General features: G+C 33.2%; 1 protein-coding gene across 32 annotated transcripts in view; it reads right to left on the bottom strand.

Annotated features, from left to right (window-relative positions):
* PPIP5K2 (diphosphoinositol pentakisphosphate kinase 2) overlaps positions 1 to 19,974 on the bottom strand; it is a 71,372-nt gene that overhangs the window by 15,355 nt on the left and 36,043 nt on the right. For 8 of the 32 annotated variants that reach the window (XR_008299915.1, XM_053225212.1, XM_053225229.1 and 5 more), the window contains 10 exons: positions 16,918 to 17,045; positions 16,220 to 16,334; positions 10,767 to 10,874; positions 10,559 to 10,675; positions 7,005 to 7,172; positions 5,331 to 5,451; positions 4,475 to 4,644; positions 3,114 to 3,186; positions 1,281 to 1,400; positions 338 to 400 (listed from right to left, as the gene is read on the bottom strand). Coding sequence is in view for 31 of the 32 variants with exons in the window: in XM_053225212.1 (XP_053081187.1) it covers positions 338 to 400; positions 1,281 to 1,400; positions 3,114 to 3,186; positions 4,475 to 4,644; positions 5,331 to 5,451; positions 7,005 to 7,172; positions 10,559 to 10,675; positions 10,767 to 10,874; positions 16,220 to 16,334; positions 16,918 to 17,045 (1,183 nt within the window). In the remaining variant the exon portion in view is untranslated. Of the gene's footprint in view, positions 1 to 337; positions 401 to 1,280; positions 1,401 to 3,113; positions 3,187 to 4,474; positions 4,649 to 5,330; positions 5,452 to 7,004; positions 7,173 to 10,558; positions 10,676 to 10,766; positions 10,875 to 16,219; positions 16,335 to 16,917; positions 17,046 to 19,974 lie in introns of all 32 variants that reach the window. The other 24 variants (XM_053225231.1, XM_053225242.1, XM_053225247.1 and 21 more) reach the window with 9 other exon arrangements.

Here is a 19,974-nt window from a genome sequence, read left to right as displayed (position 1 = left end):
AAAACAATACTAATTGTTGTATTTTTAAAATTTGTGTAGACTGATCACTTGAGAAATTAGAAGGGATTTTTAGGTGCTAATTTAGTATTAAAACTCATCATCATTGTGGTCATTTAAAAATTTGAGATGAGTGATGTTAAATGATTGTGTAAATTACAGCTGAAAAAGGGAGCGAGACAGTATCAATATTTTGGATTAACAGTAAGTTGGAATTACATGCCAACTGAAATTAAGAATGGAGAAATGAATGATACTGTATACCCCACAGTTTGAAATAAAAGAAAAATAAAAAAGGATGAAGCAGGGGAGTATCTTTTAAAATAAAAGCAAAACGTACCATTGGTTGGGTGTCGAGCAAATGAGATAGAAAACCTTTTAACAGCAGAACCGCGTGTGGCGTCTGAGAAAGAGAAAAACAGGTACCTGAAATTCGTAATAGCTACCAAAAGAAGGACACTTAAAAAAAGAGGGAAAAAACAAATATATAAGGAGGTTAGAATTAGGTGACATGCAGAAGGGAATGAGAGAGGGTACTGGTTAAAAGTAAAATGGCTTGAGGACAGAGGCAAAGTGTTTAATGAAATACACAAAAGAAAGAAAAGCAGGATGAGCCAGCAATTCTGTTAAGTCCATGTTTTACTGACTTAAGTAAATTTGTGGATATATGAAAAGAAGTTTTAAATAAATCAAAGGGTAATAAACACTCCTATTAATAGAAGGGACAAGCTTCCAGAAGCCTCCAAGGATAGTCCAAATATTAAAACTTAAGGTACATTAACAACAGTGAGAGGCCATCCAACTAGGGATTCTAAAATATTCTCATCATATGTTTTTTTTTATAAAAATATTGCCAAGTATAGAAGTATATTTTCTTCTACTTATCTACATTCCATTCACTTTATTTTATTTTTATCAATATCAGTAAGTAAAATAAGGGATAACGATAAACAAAAGTTTAAAAGATCAAGGAAAGATTTATTCTTTATAATATGGCTTATCAACTATCTAAAAGACCCAATACATGTAATGCAGCTCTAAACTTCACATTTGAACAAACTATTTTATTGAATAAGTACTGTATGTCTAACTACAATTAACTCTTTGATGAAACATGAATCCAAGCTATGGATAAGAGAGCACTGGTTGTCATTTAGGCAAAGGGTGCTAGGATTCCATTTGAGTTAGTCAGTGGGCTTAGGCTTGTCTTTGAGAAGTACTATATGCTCATGGGTGTGTGCATGGGTGTGGATATGAATCTGTGTGTGCATGTGTGCACATACCATCTATGCAGCCAGAAGAAGTCAGCTTTTTACGATGAGTACGAGCATAATCCTGTAGGTTAGGTGCGCTTGAAGAACCCCCGAGCACCGAGGTGCTAAACAGGCCCGCACAGTGAGACCCTGATGGGAGTTAGAGAAAATACATACACAACGGGTGTTCTTCCATTCACATTGGGAATTCATGCAGCATGCAATAACATGGCTCTTACCACACTTATCTGGCAGTGCCTTGAACAGGCTCACAATTCGCTTGTAATGTCAAGTTTAATATAATCACTACCACCATTTATCATATGTACAAATGAGGGTACTTAACACTGTATAAAATGTTGTCTTTGAGGAAAATAATATGCCTACACAATTAGACATATACATTTTAAAACTATTAAAAACACTACTATAGAAGTTAATTTAGGTTGATACGGGATTCTGTCAATTTGCATTAACAGGTCATATAAAGAAATCTCTTCGCACAGATCTAGTCACAATAGATCAGCATTTTTGAATGTATGTCTGTAAATGAAGAATTTTTTCTGAAACCCTTGAGTTAAGAATCATCAACATATGTTATGAAATAAAACAAAGCTTACTAATTTGTGAGAAGACCAGGTAAGAACAACTTCTTGTAGGTCATCCAGGCCTAAATCATCTTACACTTCTAATACTTGAATGACTTAAAATCTTAATTAATAAGACCCTATGAAACACATTATTAGCAAATAAAACACAGCCAATACAACTGATGCTTAGTTTGTAGTCAAAGTCTTCACACCCAAGTAAAACTTTTACCACTAGGTGAAGATTAAATAAATTTCTATCAAATACATTTTGATACATAAAGGAAGATCCTGTGGGAATATTAAGTTACCAACACAAGCTATACGTAATTAACTAAAGATATTCAAGTAGGCATCAACAAGCAGTTCATATACTTAGTATACAGAGCAAAGTACATATATAGTTGAAAATTACTTATTTATGCTTTTATTAAACCTATTTAGACAACTACTTACAGAAAATACTATGCTATTACCTCATATAGTTTATCAACAATGAGCTTAAAACCGGTAAGTTTAGCAAGATCTTTCTCAATGTTGCTTTGCAACATTATTTGCAAAGAACCAATTATGTTCTATAGGTCAAGAAAGAGTAACAACTATCTCTGTGCATTAGTTTTGCTTTGGTTTCTCTTAGGAAATAGTCAAAAGGAAAATTAATACGCCAAGAAAGGGTTTAAAACACTCTTTACTAAATAACTTAAAAACAACAACAACAACAACAACAACAACAACCATTTTTAAAAGTAGGCTTCACAATAGCACAGAGCCCAACGTGGGGCTTGAACTCATGACCGTGAGATCAAGACCTGAGCTGAGATCAAGAGTTGGATGCTTAATCCACTGAGCCACCCAGGCGCCCCCCTAAATTTTTTTTTTTAATCAGAAAAGTAGAAGGTTCTGTTTTGTATGCAATAGCATATTCACAATTTTATCAAGTGGGAAAAATGAAGTTCCTTCCTAAATTAAAGCATTTTGGGATTTTAATTTATAGAATACAAGACTAAAAACTAGCATTGGCAATTGGACTAAGCAGTTTACATTATGGACATTTAAAAAAAATTATACATCAAAATTAAATGCTATTTCTTGTTCATTTTATCAAAACTTTATTGTACACTTTGAGTTGTACAACTCAACATTTTTTAATTAGTGTATGTTAAATAAAAATAAAGCATAGCATTTGGTCATGCTTTCGTCACTGAAGAGTTAGTTTTACATGTGTGCAAAATAGGGAGTTGAAGGTCTGGAATTCAATTTCCTTTAGACCACATACCTACAGTAGGGTTCTGCTTCTGTTCCACAAGAGTTCTTGGTGTTCGCAGATAATTAGCATTTTCAGATACAACCTGCACAAGGAAAGCAAAATAAATGAGGTAAAACAGTAAAATCAATTTAAAAGTCCATACTTCATTTGCAGCCTGTTCCAGACAGACAAAGGTTAATAAGCTGTATGATAAATATTAGTAGAAATACATAAAACATGAAAGATCATGCAAGATCCCCTTCTGAAGGGAGTCCATTTCATATGAAGTCCTTGCAATGAAGTGGTGCAAAGCAGGCATTCAGAATGAAATATCATGTATGAAACAAGACAGATGAAAAGAAACAATTAATAGATTGATAAAATTTCACACTCTCTTAAAAGAAGCCAAATGCCCACTTTTAAACAGCTCCTGTATTTGAAGGGGGGAAAAAACAATCACAAACAAAAGAAAAGACAGACAGAGACTGTTGAGGTCACCATACAATTACTGATCCATGCACGGGCTTTATCAGAGTAACCTTTAAATATTCACAGCCTTAATGGATACCATAATCCCTTTTCCTATAATCAAATGCATTATACTTCCAAAAGGAAATTGCTGAAATTCTCAAAAAAGTCATGTGTAACAGCATGGAAGTGTAAAACCTTCCACTATAAAACAAAACAAACCCCCAAACCCTAGTATTTTAAATTTGCAAATGTCATCACAGAAAGTCCTTCTGAAATCATTTAACTTTGGCCCACATTATTAATGGGCACCTATACATTATAACCTCTCATAAAGAGAGCATTAAAATATTACACAACTAAACCCCACGCTGTATATATCCTTTAAATTAGATACTTCCAGATAATACAATAGTGAGGGAGAGAACAATCAGTATTACATGAGCCCTGCTAATTAACACAGGACCATGTAAATCTTGGATTTTAAAAAATGTTCAAACTCTCAGCAAATTCCAAATGGAGTCTAATATTTCAATTATGGGGGAAATGGTTACTGAATTTTCTTACCATCAAATTATGTAATTTTGTTTCTAAATGTTTTAAAGGACAACTACGCCAAAAAAACGATTTCTCTCCTTTAAAAAAATTTTTTTATTAACACTAAAAGTTCCAGGAGTATAAAACTTATTAACTTTTTAGTCCTGGATATTTAAAACCCTCCCAGTAAAAATCCTAAACACATGCAAGGTAAGTGGTTTCTTTCCCTCAAATATTGTCAGATATCACAAGCATTTGAAAATTAAAAATTAAAATACAGAAGGATTTACTCTGATGTTAAATATAAGGGATTAGATGTCCTCAAAGACAGCTATTTGTTGCTCTGAATGCAGGTAGAAAATTTTAATGAAGTAAAGTTTAAAAACCTGTTGCCATGAGCCAAAAATACTGGATGTGAAAGCCAATGATTTGGGGGAGACAGGGGAAGAAGTGATTTGTTCCCCTGATCTGCGTCTTCGACGCCCAGTACCCACACCACTGGTATAATGCAGCCAGGTACCAGTACCCTCTGGGCTAGACACACTCAGGGGGCTCTCTTCCTGGAAGTGAGAAAGGGGCAAAAAAAAAAAAAAAAAAAAAAAAAAAAAAGCAGAGCATGCAAAGTTAGATACAACCGAGCCAAATGATCAGAAAGAAAAAAAAATACAGTTTGTTTGCATTTGTTTAACAATTTTTAAGAAACTATTAAACAGTAATTTGGGAGCCAAATAATTCAAATATTTGAGAAACTGACAGGAATGGCTTACAAATCTAATTGCATGTGACAACAACTGTAAGAATTACCTTATTATCTTAAATATACAAAATATCTATACTGCTTAATAGTTGTTCCTTGTCTCTTAAAACTGGAAAGATTTAACAATTTTCTGTCTTAGCAACTTATAAAATATGAAAGTATTGTTTAATTTTAGATATTCAAGACGTTTTGTGCTATACTAACCTTTTAACCCAAAGCACTAAAGAATTGTGCAAAGGGTTAAAGAGATTTCAATGTATGTAAGGTAGAAAAGAAAACCTGTCTGCCAGCCATATTAAAAAAAAAAAAAAAAAAAAGAGGTAAGATGGATTCAAACTGCACTTGTTTCCACTTTCAAGTTATTTATTTGTTTACCCCCTCCAAAGATTATTCATAGAGTTCAATAGGCAAAACATGCAGCAAACATTCTCATTTACATGTTTGCATGTTCAGGTTTCAGACAGTGAGGACAGAGTAAAATCTACTTGCACAAAATGAAGAGAATAGTCTTTCTCTCTGTGTGTCTTTTGGAAGTACAAACTTCTGATATCCATGGAGATGGTGGACGCTGGAAAAAGTCTTCAAGGTTTTACTTGAATTATTTACCTTATGGAAGTAAAAGTTTAGCATGGCATAGAAATAATCTCTTGAAAGCAACTATTTAAGTATGAGAAAAAGGTTTATAAATGTGTTCTGTGTCTTAAGAATTAACAGGGCAGTAATTTTGTTGAAGATTTTATAAATATAAATGTGTTGCAAAATGGACTCCCAACACATTTGGCTGTATCAGTGTTATAACGTTTTTGGAGTGCAGGAGAAGGTTTAATGGTGAAATTTTGAACAATCTGATTAATTTGCAGATTACAAATTTTGATTGCAGATTTGATGTTGCAACAACATCAAAATCACTGCCCTCACACAAATGGTAGTTTAGGTTATATTAATATGTCATTTCCCGATTTTTTTTAATTAAAGATACCTGAACATAACCCCAGGTTTCTCATTTTTAAATTAAGTATAGTAGAACATAATTCCAAATTCTACAGTTGTTAGTCATCCTCTTTTATAATTAACTTAGAATATCATAGAAATCCTAACTAGTACACAATTTTTATTATAAAATTATAACAATCTATTTTACTGATGGATGTTTTTCCTATTCATACTTGCCCAACTGGGTCACAGATATATTTGAAATTTGAGAATCCTAAAGCACTTATGTTTGTATAATTTGAGGCTACAGAAATGAGCATAATTCTTTTTGGTTGTTTATATTCTGACTCAACAACTGCTAAATAAATGTTATACCTAACTCTTAAGTCTTGGCATGTTTAATTATCAACAAAAAATATTTTTCTAATTAAAAGTTTATGGTTGCTTCTATCTTACAATCTTGCTCTATGCTTTTACTTTAGCATTTAGACAACATTTATAAGCACTAATCTCAATCAGTGCTGGGGAGAATCATGCTACTGAGAACACAGATAACCCAAAATTAAGGTATTTAAAATATAAAAATATATACAGGAGTTAAATATTTACTTAACTAGCTATAATCCAACTCTTCAACTTTCCTCTTAAGTCTTCTTTTAGTAGTTATTTAAGTGTTATTCTATTAGAGAACATAAGAACTAGCTTTATTTAATTGTAGACAAAGGTAAACTTTCAACTATCTCTTCAAATTTTCAAATTCCTATACTGGTTTTTGCAATCAGGCTGACATTTTAGAAGTTCATATATTTATTACAGTGTCACTGGAATCAGTTGTTGTTGAAGCATTTCTGGCAATACCTCTCTCCTTTCAGACAAAAATTATTCTCTGCTCATTACATCAAGCTCTTAAAAAAGTTCTTTATTAGAATAACCTAAAGTGACAGGACAAAAAAAAAAAAATAGATCAGCTTTTGGAAAGGTCTTATTTTACCATATCTGTTCAACTTGGTTACAAAAACTATACATAGAGCTCCAGATTCTTAAAACTAATCTCTTTTTTAATGGCCTCTATATTTTTAAAATATTTATTAGAAATATAGGCAAAGATAAAAATAAAAAATCTGTCAGGGTCCCAAGTTCCATAATTAAAGCTGTATTTTCTTTTCTGGTTTATTAAAATATAGTTAGTTTATTTAATAAAAACATGCTCTGACACATATACTTACTTCATTTGTAGCCATCTTCCTAGATCTTGGAAGTGGAGACTTCCTGTGTATATGAATTGGCTCTGATACCATTGGTTTGAACAGTATCACAGCACGATCAACCTCATCTTTTTTAGAAGTATGTGGTTCCTCATCATTATCAATTTTAAAAGATCTCCTGCCTTCATTCTGTAGGCAAAGAATACAACATATAAAATTCAGATAAATTCTCTTCTGATGAACGAATTCAACCACCAGTTGGTGAAGTCAGTTGAAGTACATATACAAGTTTGTTTATTCAAATCAATCCATATTAATTGAATTTTTACAACAGCCTAGTACTATACTAGGTATCATGAGACAGATGACAGAGTACCCAACTTTAATAAAAACATATACTCCACAGAGAAATTAAACAGCTAAATGACAATATAAAGCCATCTAAAACAAAGTACTTAATTTTTATCAAATGCCAAAATAAATAAGAAATAATAACAAATGACAGTAATAACAGACATCAATTTTATTATATAGGAATGGCATCAGCATGAGCACAGCATTTTAATTTATAAATTTCAGAATATTTAAATTCTGTTCCAAATATTCCCAACACATGTGATGACTGAATACATAAATAATCATGCAATGACCTACTAAATATTTACTGGGTGTGCCAGGACACAGATGAATAAGATAAAGTCCCAGGTAAAAGATAAACAAATTAAAAAAATTTATACCAAATATATATCTATAATAGAAAAAGTAAATTGGGGCATAGTCATAACACTAAAACACGTATTGTAAAGCAGTAACAATGAACAGACTAAAAGTAAATATAATTATATCAAAGAATCTCACAAACATAAGATTAGCAAAAAGAAGTCAAGCAGAAGTACCTAAAACCCCTCATCAAACTAAGGAGTATAGGAAATGAAGAGGAACTTCTTTCATTGGTTAAGGGATATCTAAAATCTTGACACAAGGGATATCTAAAATCTTGACAACTGAGCCTGGGTGGCTCAGGTGGTTGAGCATCTGACTTTAGCTCAGGTCATGATCTAACGGCTTATGAGTTCGGGCCCTGCGTGGGGTTGTGCTTACAGCTCAGAGCCTGGAGCCTGCTTTGGATTCTGTGTCTCCCTCTCTCTCTGCCCCTCCCCTGCTCGTGCTTGCTCATTCTCTCTCTCTCTCTCTCTCTCTCTCTCTCTCTCTCTCTCTCAAAATAAATAAACATTAAAAAAAAAAAGATCTTGACACATCATCAGTTAATAAATCACTGAAATATTAGTGTGTCTACCATTACTAAATCTACTCAACATTGTACTGGACATTTGTCACAATTAATAGATATGATCATATACATAGGAAATCCAAATGACTCTATGGATAAACTACTAGAATGAATAATAGCATGCAGTGAGGCTGCTAGTTATAAAATCTTCATATAAAAATGAGTTAAAATTCAATTTGACAACAACAAAGGAGAATTTGAATAAACCACTTATGATAGCATAAAAATACAAAGAACTAGGAACTAATCTGACAAAGAGACAACACATGAAAAAATCCCTTAATTGTATCAAAAAGATATAAAAATAGCTAAATAAATTCAGAGATATACCAAGTCCTTGTTATTGCCCTCAAAACTGATCTGGAGAATTTATGTAATCTCAATCAAAATCCCAAAAAGATCTCTTTGCAACATTACTTTTTGCTTTAGCTTGAGAATGTCTAAGTGTTTAGTATCAACACTTCTATTCAACACCATACTGGTCCAAGCTAGTAGCACTTCATAAAAGCATATCCAAATGGCCAATAAACATATGAAAAGGTGCCAATCGTTACTGGTCATGAGGATAATGTAAATTTAAACCATGACAAGAAATCACTACATATCCCTCAAAATGGCTACATTAAAAACAAAATCTATCTATATCTATGTCTATGTCTATGTCCATATCTATATCTATATCTGTATCTGTATCTATATCATACCAGGGGCTGACAAAGATGGCAGTATCTTTAGAAAACTATTTGACTGTATTATCTCAAGCTGAACATATGCACACCCTATGACCTAGCAAGTTTACTCTTTGATGTATATCCAAAAGAAATGTGTACATATATTCACCAAAAGACTTGTACAAGAATGTTCATGAAAGCACTCATCTTCATAGCTTGAACTGGAAACAAATGATCAAAGTGGAATAGATGAACACATTGCACTATATTTACTTCTATTTATTGTTGCCATGTAATCCTATATGACAACAGAAACAACAGAATGGATGAAACTCATTAACATAATGAAAGAAAACCCACCCCACACCCCCAAAAAAACATGTATTTTGTGATTTCATTTATAACAAGTTCAAAAATAGGCATAATTAAAGCATGGTGCTGTCCTGATAGGTATCTTTGGGGAGAAGACAGGGAGGCTATGACAGGGAGGGGCACAACTGGATCTTCTGGAATGATGATATTATTCTATCTATTACCTGGTTGGCTGTTTTATAATTGTGTTCATTTTGCAATACATCATTAAGCTATACACTTTGGATTTATCAATATGAGTTATAGTTTAGTAAAAAGTTTTAAATTTAATATATATTTAACTTTGTAAGATTACTCTAAGAATTAAAATACAGTAATTTGTGCCAAGTGCTTATTAGCACAATGTTTACCATGCAATAGTGCTCTGTGGGAGATGCAGGAGAGAAGCATCAAAGGAAAAGACTTCAAAAGGGAAAGGCTGGAGAAGGTGCAAGGCCTTAGGAAATGTTTACATGCCTGAACTAGGCTGGCTAGACTCCTAAGCCTAGAGCCATTAACATTGTCCAGGGCCGGATCCTCCTTCACACCTGACCCTTCCTAGTGTTATAGCAACAATTAACTCGAAATTCAACCTTGAAAATCTAAACCATTAGATTAATTAATACTTGCTTAGATGACTTTATGCACAATTATCCTAACAAAAAGCTTCATTCTGGAGTCGGGGGCCCTGGGGCCTCATTCCATCCAGTATGAGGACCTTTGCTTAATTGCACTTCATTTGCGCACTCATCTTTTGCAACAGGCCATACTCCCTGCAACAGTGCTCAAGTAATACGACCAAAACCCAAACCAAAACTATAGTTAAGCATTGTAAATAATGGCCTTAAAAATACAAAAAGTTTAGGGGCCCCAGGGTGGCTCAGTCGGTTAAGTGTCAGACTTGGGCTCAGATCATGATCTCCTGGCTTGTGAGTTTGAGCCCCACATTGGGTTCTGTGTTAACAGCTCAGAGCCTGGAGCCTGCTTGGATTCTGTGTCTCCCTCTCTCTCTGCCCCTACCCAGCTCGAGCTCTGTTTCTGTCTCTGTCACTGTCTCTCTCTCAAAAATGAATAACATCAAAAAAATTTTTGAAAAAAATACAAAAAAATCTAAATAAAACATAAAATTCTAGTATGCTCAGAAATGCTGTCCTCCCAGGGTGCCTGGGTGGCTCAGTTGGTTAAGTCTTCAACTCCTGATTTCGGCTCAGGTCATGATCTCACAGTATATAACCAAGCCCTGAGAATTTCATCTTTATTACCTCTCTTGAAGCTGGTCTATATCCATAGCCTGATGGTAAATTTTTGTCTTCTTCGCATCCTTTAGCTCCAGGACTAAAATGTAATTCAACATGAAAGCGTTCCTCTGAGGAAAGATCCTAAAAAATATTATAGAACATTTTCAAAATGAAAAACATCAGGCTATTTATTTACCTACGGTAATACACCCAAATCAAGAACTCTTTTTACCTTGTTAGGATCCTCATAAAGCATGATAACAATCTGAGTCATATAATTGAGTTCATTGACAACATTTAAGTAATCCATAGCCCGTTTCCACTGTTCATCCTTCGATTCCTAAACAAAAGGTATATGGTAAGCATTTTCTCCTATTGCTTTACTTGAAAGTCACTCTATTTTCATTATGGTAGTTATTTAATCTTGAGTGATACCATACAAATAAGGTAAATAAGTATATGCTCAACCTCTCAAAATAACTCCACTATCTTTAAGTCTTGATAAATTATTTATGTTTAGGTAAATTATTTTAAAAATCTGTTATGGCATTCTTAGAAAGTCTAGTGGTAACTTTTTTTAATAGCTTCTAGAATTTAAAAATTAAAAATCTCTTGAAATACAAACCCACAACTGAATTCTGAGGGTAAGGAGCAGTGAGTTGTTAACCTTAAGTTCCAAAGTACCTAATGTAGTATCATGCTTCGTAAACTGAATACTATCGTCTAAGAATAGAGGTATTTTTCCACCATCAAATAGTGCATGTATGTATTACATGCCTATCAGTAAATATGCCTTGTTACACTGCAGTGGTATTTAAAATAATCAGCAGGAGGTGGCACATGTAGGTTCCATTAATCTTACCATCTCCTTCATCGCTCCTCCACCTTCATTTAGATAATCATGGTCTTTAAACATCTAATCACAGAGCATCAGAACTGAAAGGGATCCTAGAGAACATGAACTACAAACATTCTAAGTAGAAAATTCTATCTGAAAAGGTTAAACTAGTCAAGGTACAAAGTCTACAGTCAATAGGGTCCACATCACAGAAAACTCTCTTCCACATGTCATAAACTTTAGAAATAAAGGCATACAACAATTTTTTCCATATAGTAAGAGTATTCAGTATTTTGCACTTCAGTATAAAATGTGCATTGTTTTAAGAAATGAAATTTGATATACAAAAGCCCAAACTTATAACACCACATGTTAATTGCATATTAAAAAAACCCAGAAAACAAAACTAGCATGTATTTCCTTTTCAAATTTAGACACTCAACATCCCTGAGGAAGCATGCCCCTTTTCAAGTTTATGGAAGAGTAAAATTAAATATACATCATATAATTTGTATTCTTCCATGTGTGCTTAGCATCATTGTAACAAATGGCTCTCCACACCTCTAAATGCTGTAATGCCAAGCTATCAAAGCTGCTACTCTTAACCTAAGCAATACTCCAGAGAAACAACTGCATCTGTGTGTTTGTGAGTGTATTTGCGGAAGGTATATGTACAAAGATATATACATTTTTTTCAAAATTAATAAAGAAAAATATAAGTTAGTATAACATTTCTGAGTTATACTAAATGAGAATTACTATAAATGAAGGGTTTAAATTAAATACTAAAAATTTTCAATAGGTTCATGATCCTACATTATGAATAAGAACACCATCTAATAATATCTAATTCAGTGTTGTAGGTACAGGTTCTGCTAGGTCAGTGCTAATGAAGAGATGAAATTAAATAATATTTAGTAGCACTTTTATATTTATATACATTATATATAGTACTATATATCTTTATATACTATACATATTGTATATATAATAATATATATCTATATATATACTATATGTAGTATGTATATAATATATATAGCACTATATATACTACATTTTTAGTATATTTAGCATATATTTAGTAACTTCCTGAATATAGTCAGTATGCAAAAATCCATAAAAACCTTTTTTTTTAAAAATTAAGTCTCATTCAATATAGTCCCTGAAATCTTGTTTACAATATTGTTTCCTTAATAAACACCTTTAAAAAAAAATCTATTATGGAGAGCTAGATTTTACCGAGTTCACACTGAAAAATCTACAATTTCAAAATCTACAATTTCAAGGTTTTAAGTATATTAGTTACAGGGTCTTATAAAGATATTATGACCTGGGACAATGATTTATAGTTCAAATAAATTAATTTTTTTAAATTAGCAAATGGGACATCATATTGATATTATAGACTTTACATGTATTTACTAATGTGAAAAATACTTTTTTTTTTCGAAAATCTGGAAGCAGAGTTTTAAAAGAATGGTGTTCAATTTCTGTTTTACAAATGCAGCCGAGCATGAAATATACTCAACAAGCTCTAGTGTATTGCCACCACCCTAGTCCAAATTACATCATCTTTTTTAGATCACTGCCATAGCTTCCTAACTGGTTTCTTCATATCTACTCCAGCCTATCTGCTGTCCACACAGCAACCAAAGCCATTTACTTCCCTAATTAAAAATTGCTTCCTAATCCCTTTAGGATTCCCAAAGCACTGGCTCTTCATCCTTATTTGTTGCCATTTTCTCCATTGCTCACTATTATGCTCCATAGCCTTGTTCTATTGGTTCCTATATTTTCCATGCTTCATCCCCTAAGTAAATGTAAGAGAGTAAAAAATGAACCATGTAAGAGACGTAGTTCTCTCCGCCAAGAACAATTCCATCATTACTACTGGATATATGAATTCTTGCCTTGCTAATTAAGGGTCATTTTTTTCCCCAACTATTTCATTTATTAAAGCTGCAAGGGATGTCACTTGGCTATTCCTTAGGGACCAACAAGAAACCAAAACAAGAGGGAAGAACATATGAATTAGAAAACATGATTCGAACAGAACACTGAAATAACTTCAGGGTTACTTTAATATTAGATATTCATCAAGGCTAATAATAAAATTAAGAATCAAGAGACATAAAAACAAATCTTCATTATACATCTAATTTCTCTTTACTAAAGTAGGAAAACAAGGCTGGATTTTCTTTTAAGGACCGACCATTTTGTTAACAGATGTGTATAGATGTGTACATCAATATATATACCAATGTCAAATTTAGGATGTAATAGAATAAGAAAATTAAAGGAAAATTCTTATTTGTTGCTATTTTACAGATGATGCAAAAATATTTTTGATATAAAACAGGGTGACATTGTATTTTGGATCATCTATGGTTTGGGTATACTGAGGAACAAAGAAGATATTAAAATTTTTAAATCTCTTTGGTACATTATCACTTCCATTGTCAATCCCTACAATGTCATTTTTTTTATCTTTTCAAATGCAAAATCTCTGGGAATCTTATTACCAGCCACTACTTTACTGTCATTAATATGTTGGCTTAACTCTGTACCTTTAACTCACATATGAACATACTCAAGCTGTCTAAAACTAAACTTACTACTTTCTTTCTAAGACCTGATCCTCTCTGTAGGTGTTACTTTTATCAGTGAATGGGTAGGAATATCTACCAATTTACCCATATTAGAGATATGGGAATCTTTCTCAGTTCTCTTCTCTTTCTTACCCTTCATACCTGTGAGCACTGGAAGGCTCTCAAGGAGAGCATTAGTGAAAGCCTAATGGGCCGTGAAAAGGTTGTTGGTGAGGGATTATAGAAAGAAAAATGTTACTGGAAGGTATAAGAAAAAGAACTCTTGCTATGTAGTGGCATAAAGTGTAAAAACACTAGCCTGTAGATGGTGGAAAATAAAAAGTATATCTAATGAGCTAGCTATGGAGATTTCTAGGAAAAGTACTGAACATGTCAGCAAGATTCTTCTCACTGCCTGTGACAGGAGACAGCTAAGCTGCAGGGAAATTGTCAATTACAAAGAAGCCAAGACTTCAAAAAAAAAAACACACCAAAAAAACTGTTCCTCATTCCGAGCCTTTTTAGGGAACAAACAATGCTGTAATTAAAAGATGGCTTTCAGGAAGAAAGGGTACACAGGAATCCGCCATGAAAACGATGTGATTGCAAAAACACTTAAGACCTCAAATCCTCCAAAGAAACAGAAGACTTCCTCAAGATCTTAGGAATATGTTTTTCAGATGCTCAGAATTAAATAATAAGGATTGCTGAGTGCCATCCCTTAATAACCACAGAGAGAACCCATGGTAGAAAAGGGCTTATCCTTAAGAGATCTTTGGGTATGATTTATTTAGTACAATGTATTTCAAATTACTCCAGAATGATAGAACCCTAATTAAAGAATGGGCAACATGTACCTAGGTAGATTTCAAAATTGCTATGACCAATGACTACAGTATACCTTCTGTTTTACCCTCTCTTGAAAAGTTTATCTACTATAGTTATCTCATGCTTAACCCACCACTGTATAATGGGTATTTGAAGGACAGATAATTGGTCTCTTCAGTGCATAGGTCTTTAAGACTGAATGCTTTTGAGCACTCAAGGAGTTGTGTCCAAGGAGCCCCACCTACATCTGGACTTGACTTAGATGAAGAAGCCTGGGATGCCAAGTTTATAATTAAATAGGATAGGATGGGTATTACTGGGTAAAAGGTTAAGTGAATTTTGAATATGGGAGAAATATGGATTGTGTGGTCAAGATGAGACATATTCTCATCGGATAATATGACAGTGACACTCCACTCATGTAGTAAGGTGGATCTATCTCCCCACCTCTTGAACCTGGATGAACCTCTGTGATTGCCTCAATCAATACAGCTCAGTATAAGTGATGTTATGTGACTTTGTAAGTTAGGTCATAAAAATGTCTTGCACTTGCACCTTGTTCCATTATGAAACTAAATCTTGGAACTCAGCTACCATGTTTGGAGGAAGAGGTCACATGAAGAGGCCAGAGGTAAGTATTGTGGTCAAGAACTCAAGCTGAAGTTCTAGCTGACATACAGCATCAAGCACCAGGCATGAGGAAAGCTTTAGATGATTCAAACCCCAGTCACTGTCTAACTACAACCTCATGAGAGACCCAAAGCGAAACTGCCTAAGTATATCAGTCAATCCTTTAAGCTGTGAGATAAAAATGTGATTGTTTTAAGCTAAACTTTGGTATGATTCATTACTAACAGTAGATGAGAGGAGCAATATCCAAACAAACACCAAGTTCTTTCTAACCCCTAAATAACTCAAATTTATCAGCTTCTCTTTATCTTATTACCACCAGCCTATAACATCATCTAAAATATTCTGCATTTGGGGCACCTGGGTGGCTCAGTTGGTTAAGCGGCCGACTTCGGCTCAGGTCATGATCTTGCGGTCTGTGAGTTCGAGCCCCGCGTCGGGCTCTGTGCTGACAGCTCAGAGCCTGGAGACTGTTTCAGATTCTGTGTCTCCCTCTCTCTGACCCTCCCCCGTTCATGCTCTGTCTCTCTCTGTCTCAAAAATGAATAAACGTTAAAAAAAATTTTTTTTTTAAATATTTTGCATTATTGTTTGTTTAAATTAATCTTCTCCAAAGGGAAGGGAACATGTCTTTATTCCCAACATCTATCACAGTGCTTGGAATATAGTAGACCCTTGACAAATGATGGCAAATGATCAACTGTTGAAACGGCACAGTAAAGACTGGTGTTAGTGATTTGATTACAAATTCACAGAACCATATTTGTTAAGTAGATTGGAATAACTTACTTTACTTACATTGCATAAGGCACCATAGCGAAGAATAGATAGTAAAGAATGTACATGACTTTCACTGGTAAAATATAACCTGGTACGGACATGACGTTCAGGAGACAGAACACCTCTGGAATACCTGAAGTTAGTAGCAGACAGTATTAGAATATAAGCATACAGTCAAAACTCATTAAGTACTGACATTATTTTGTAAAATGGAACTTAATCTTACTAGAAGTCAAAGACCACAATAAGTAAATCTATCAGTCTTCCAACCACAAGGAGTTACCTTAGTAGATATTCCTCTAACATGAAGATTAACTAGAACTAACTAGAAGTTCTGAGATTAGTCAAAACAAAAGTTAACATTAGTCAAGTTCACTGCAAATAATTTGGTCATTTTAGCTCCTCTATTAGCAATGACAAATGTCTTAGCACTAAGCAAGTTCACAGACATTTATGGTGCTGAATGGGGTACACATTGATGATCCCATGTGAATGATGACACATATCACCTTTTCCTGTTCACCTCAGTTTTTCCTCAATTTGGAGACTTTTAAGTCTTCCAACCTTGGTTGGAAGTTAACTGCTAGGAATATCTAGGTAATCCTTATTTCCATAGTGCGCTAAGTGACATATTCCTGATTTCTTCATAGGAACATTAGAGTTGAAGTATGGAAAAACAGATGCCTACAGATTTAAATACCAGTACAGTCTCTTACACAGGGTGGAGTTTATTTACAGTGTCATCATCTTGTGTCCTCTGAAGGTCTGAGCGAATTTTTCTAACTAGAGGAGTACAGTAGCCTTTGGCAATCTCCAGTTTTTCAGCTTTAGTTATACCATATTCCTGAGCAGAAAATACATGATATTAGAAAAAGGGTATAATGACAAAGCACTCTAACAAATGCACTGCTAAAACATTCTAGTAACAGACAAAATATTTCTAGTAAGTTTTTTTAATATTACACAATTCCTAGTTTACATTTTTTGCAACTGCAAGGATACTATTCCTACAACTATTAAGTATAATGGGAAAATTTTTTTTGGTAGAACTGAAAAAGCAAGTGATTTCTTAAAAGGGAAGGATGAATGGATGAATGTAATCTTTATGGACAGTAGCTCAACTCAATCATAAAGTTTTCAATGAAGAAGTAACCCTAAAAGAAAGATGGATTAAGGACATAAACACTAAAGCACAGAACAACAATCAATAACCCTATGAAAAGAAATATAAATGAAACCATGAGATTTGATTTAAATGTCCAAGATGAAAAAGGCTAAACAATTATTTAAAAGCCTTTGGCTAATACTTTTAAAGACTTACCTAGTAGTGAGCAAGAAATGTCATGAAATTGTCAAATTTAATGATGCCTATAATAATGACTTAATTAAATTTACAATGAGGAATTACGATATGAAGTGTTAAGAGAACATACTCATAATTGTAATAAAAATGAGATCAAAGAGGTAGATTTAAAAATGACCTGATGTGTGAAGAGAAAAAGCTGTGACAGCTGTGTAGATGGAAAGAGGGAGAAAGCAGAAAAGTGGAGTGGGAGGGACAGAGACAGAAAGGAGAGAAGAGAGAAGGAGGGAAGAAACAGGCATACTATCTCTCTCCAAGTTCATTCAGGATATCTGAATTTAAAGGCTACTTCCTGCTATCAGGAACTTCCCAGATAGCAAAAATTATTTATGGATAACAGACCTGAAAAGTGCCAAATAAAGAAGAGGTTGATCGATTACAGATGGAAGGCCTATGAAAATACTTCTTGGTGTCATTTATCTTAAACTAAAGCTTCATTGGTTCAATAATCTTACCAACATAGGTGACTGTGAATTGGGTATGCAAAAAACATGTATGTATACATATAATTGTGTATATGTGAACAAAAGGAAAATATTGGCATTAAAAATCATCAGGGGAGGGGTGCCTTGGTGGCTCAGTCAGTTAAGCATCCGACTTTGGCTCAGGTAACAATCTCGCTGTCATGGGTTTGAGCCCCATATTGGGCTCTGCGCTGACAGCTCAGAGCCTGGAACCTGCTTTGGATTCTGTGTGTGTCTCTCCTCCCCTGTTCACAGTCTGTCTCTCATTCTTTCTGAAAAATAAACATTAAAAAAATTTTTTTTGTTGTATGAAAACCAATTTGACAATAAATTTCATATATTAAAAAAATAATAAAATAAATAAAAATTAAAAAAAAATCATCAGGGGGAAATTTTGTGTGTGTGTGTGTTGTTACCAAGGTATGAATAAACAGGTAGTCTTCTACACTGTTTAACTGGAAGAAAACTGGTAAAAGATTTCTGGAGCTACAGAAATAGTCTTGAGTGCATGTGAAGATGTTTAAAGAGAGCAAAATAAAAGATATCATATTCCCAAATATGAAAAAATCATTACATAATTATTACATCATACCATTTAGCTATTAGAAATAACGATGTACATATAGGTTTAATAAAATGAAAGAAGTTCTTCGTTCTAAGTGAAGAGACAAAAATCAGGTTGTAAAATAGTATGGCTTTCCTGGTTCCCTTTTGCAAAGAATACATTTGTTATATGTATGAATTTATGAGAAAAACTGTATCTTCATGATTCAAGAGAAAAGTCCTTTAAGAATTTTCCAAAACATTAAAATGTTTTTCTCTAGTTGGTAACATCACAGTGATCTTTTTTGCTATTTCTACATTTTCTAACTTTACACATAAGTATATTAATTTTGTAATAAAGAAATCTTTCCCTTTAACATATTGACATATTTTGTTCATCTGCTACCACCAACTGGGATCAAATAACTGTTAGATATCTTAGTTCTCAAGTGTAATTACAATATTTCTGCCATAAATAGGACTAACTAAAATACGAGATGAGGCTATCTGAAAGCTTATTATGTGGTTTTATTTAATGAGAGTGTCAATTGACTTTCTATGGCAAATACTGTTATAAACAATCCTCCGCATTTCACAATCCATAAATATTCAAAGAAAGTTTTCAACCTTTCTTAAATGTGATCTCTGTTAAGAAAACCTTAATACCAAATTTAGTCTTTACATACTCTTATTGACTGCCATACTATCATGATGATTTTAAAGTATCATTTTTAAGCCAGGGCCTCTATTTGCTGAAAATTGAGACTGGTCAAAAGGTGAAAAGTTAATTTTAGCACAGCAAAAATTCTGTTAACAGCTGAAAATTAGTTTAACTGTTAAAATAATTAAAAGTAATTATGTTGTATTTAAGCTTAGATATGATTAGAAGCACATATTTCACATAGCACTGATATAAAAATCAGTTCAGCTTAAGAATAGAAATGTATTTTTAGAGGTATAGCAACACTTTGAGGTACACCAGAGCATATACGCATTTTTCTTGCACAGACAGTGATATTCTCTAAAACTAAATTAGTATATTCTAAACAAGTCAAAATTTTACATTATTTAACTGAATCAAGTCTCTCTGCTTGAAATACTCTTTATTTCCTTGAAAATGAGGTAGGCAAAATTTTCATTTTTCCCCATTATAAACTATAGTATCATTACAATTACTACATATACATTAGTAATTTTTAGTTTGTTCAGTGATTGAAAATGCCTGTTTTTTTTGTTTTGTTTTGTTTTTTTTTTTTTTTTTGTCCATGGTTCTGGATTTATAAAGGCTTACTTAAAGTAACAAAATATTATTTATTGGAATGAATTCAGCACTTCATTAGAAAAGAAGAGATCCCAAATTTTTGCCACAATAAAGAGTATCAAACCAAAAAGTTAGGGAGGTA

This window comes from Acinonyx jubatus, chromosome A1, assembly GCF_027475565.1.
Source record: "Acinonyx jubatus isolate Ajub_Pintada_27869175 chromosome A1, VMU_Ajub_asm_v1.0, whole genome shotgun sequence".
Lineage (NCBI taxonomy): Eukaryota > Metazoa > Chordata > Mammalia > Carnivora > Felidae > Acinonyx > Acinonyx jubatus.
This window is presented reverse-complemented; position numbering and strand designations above follow the sequence as displayed.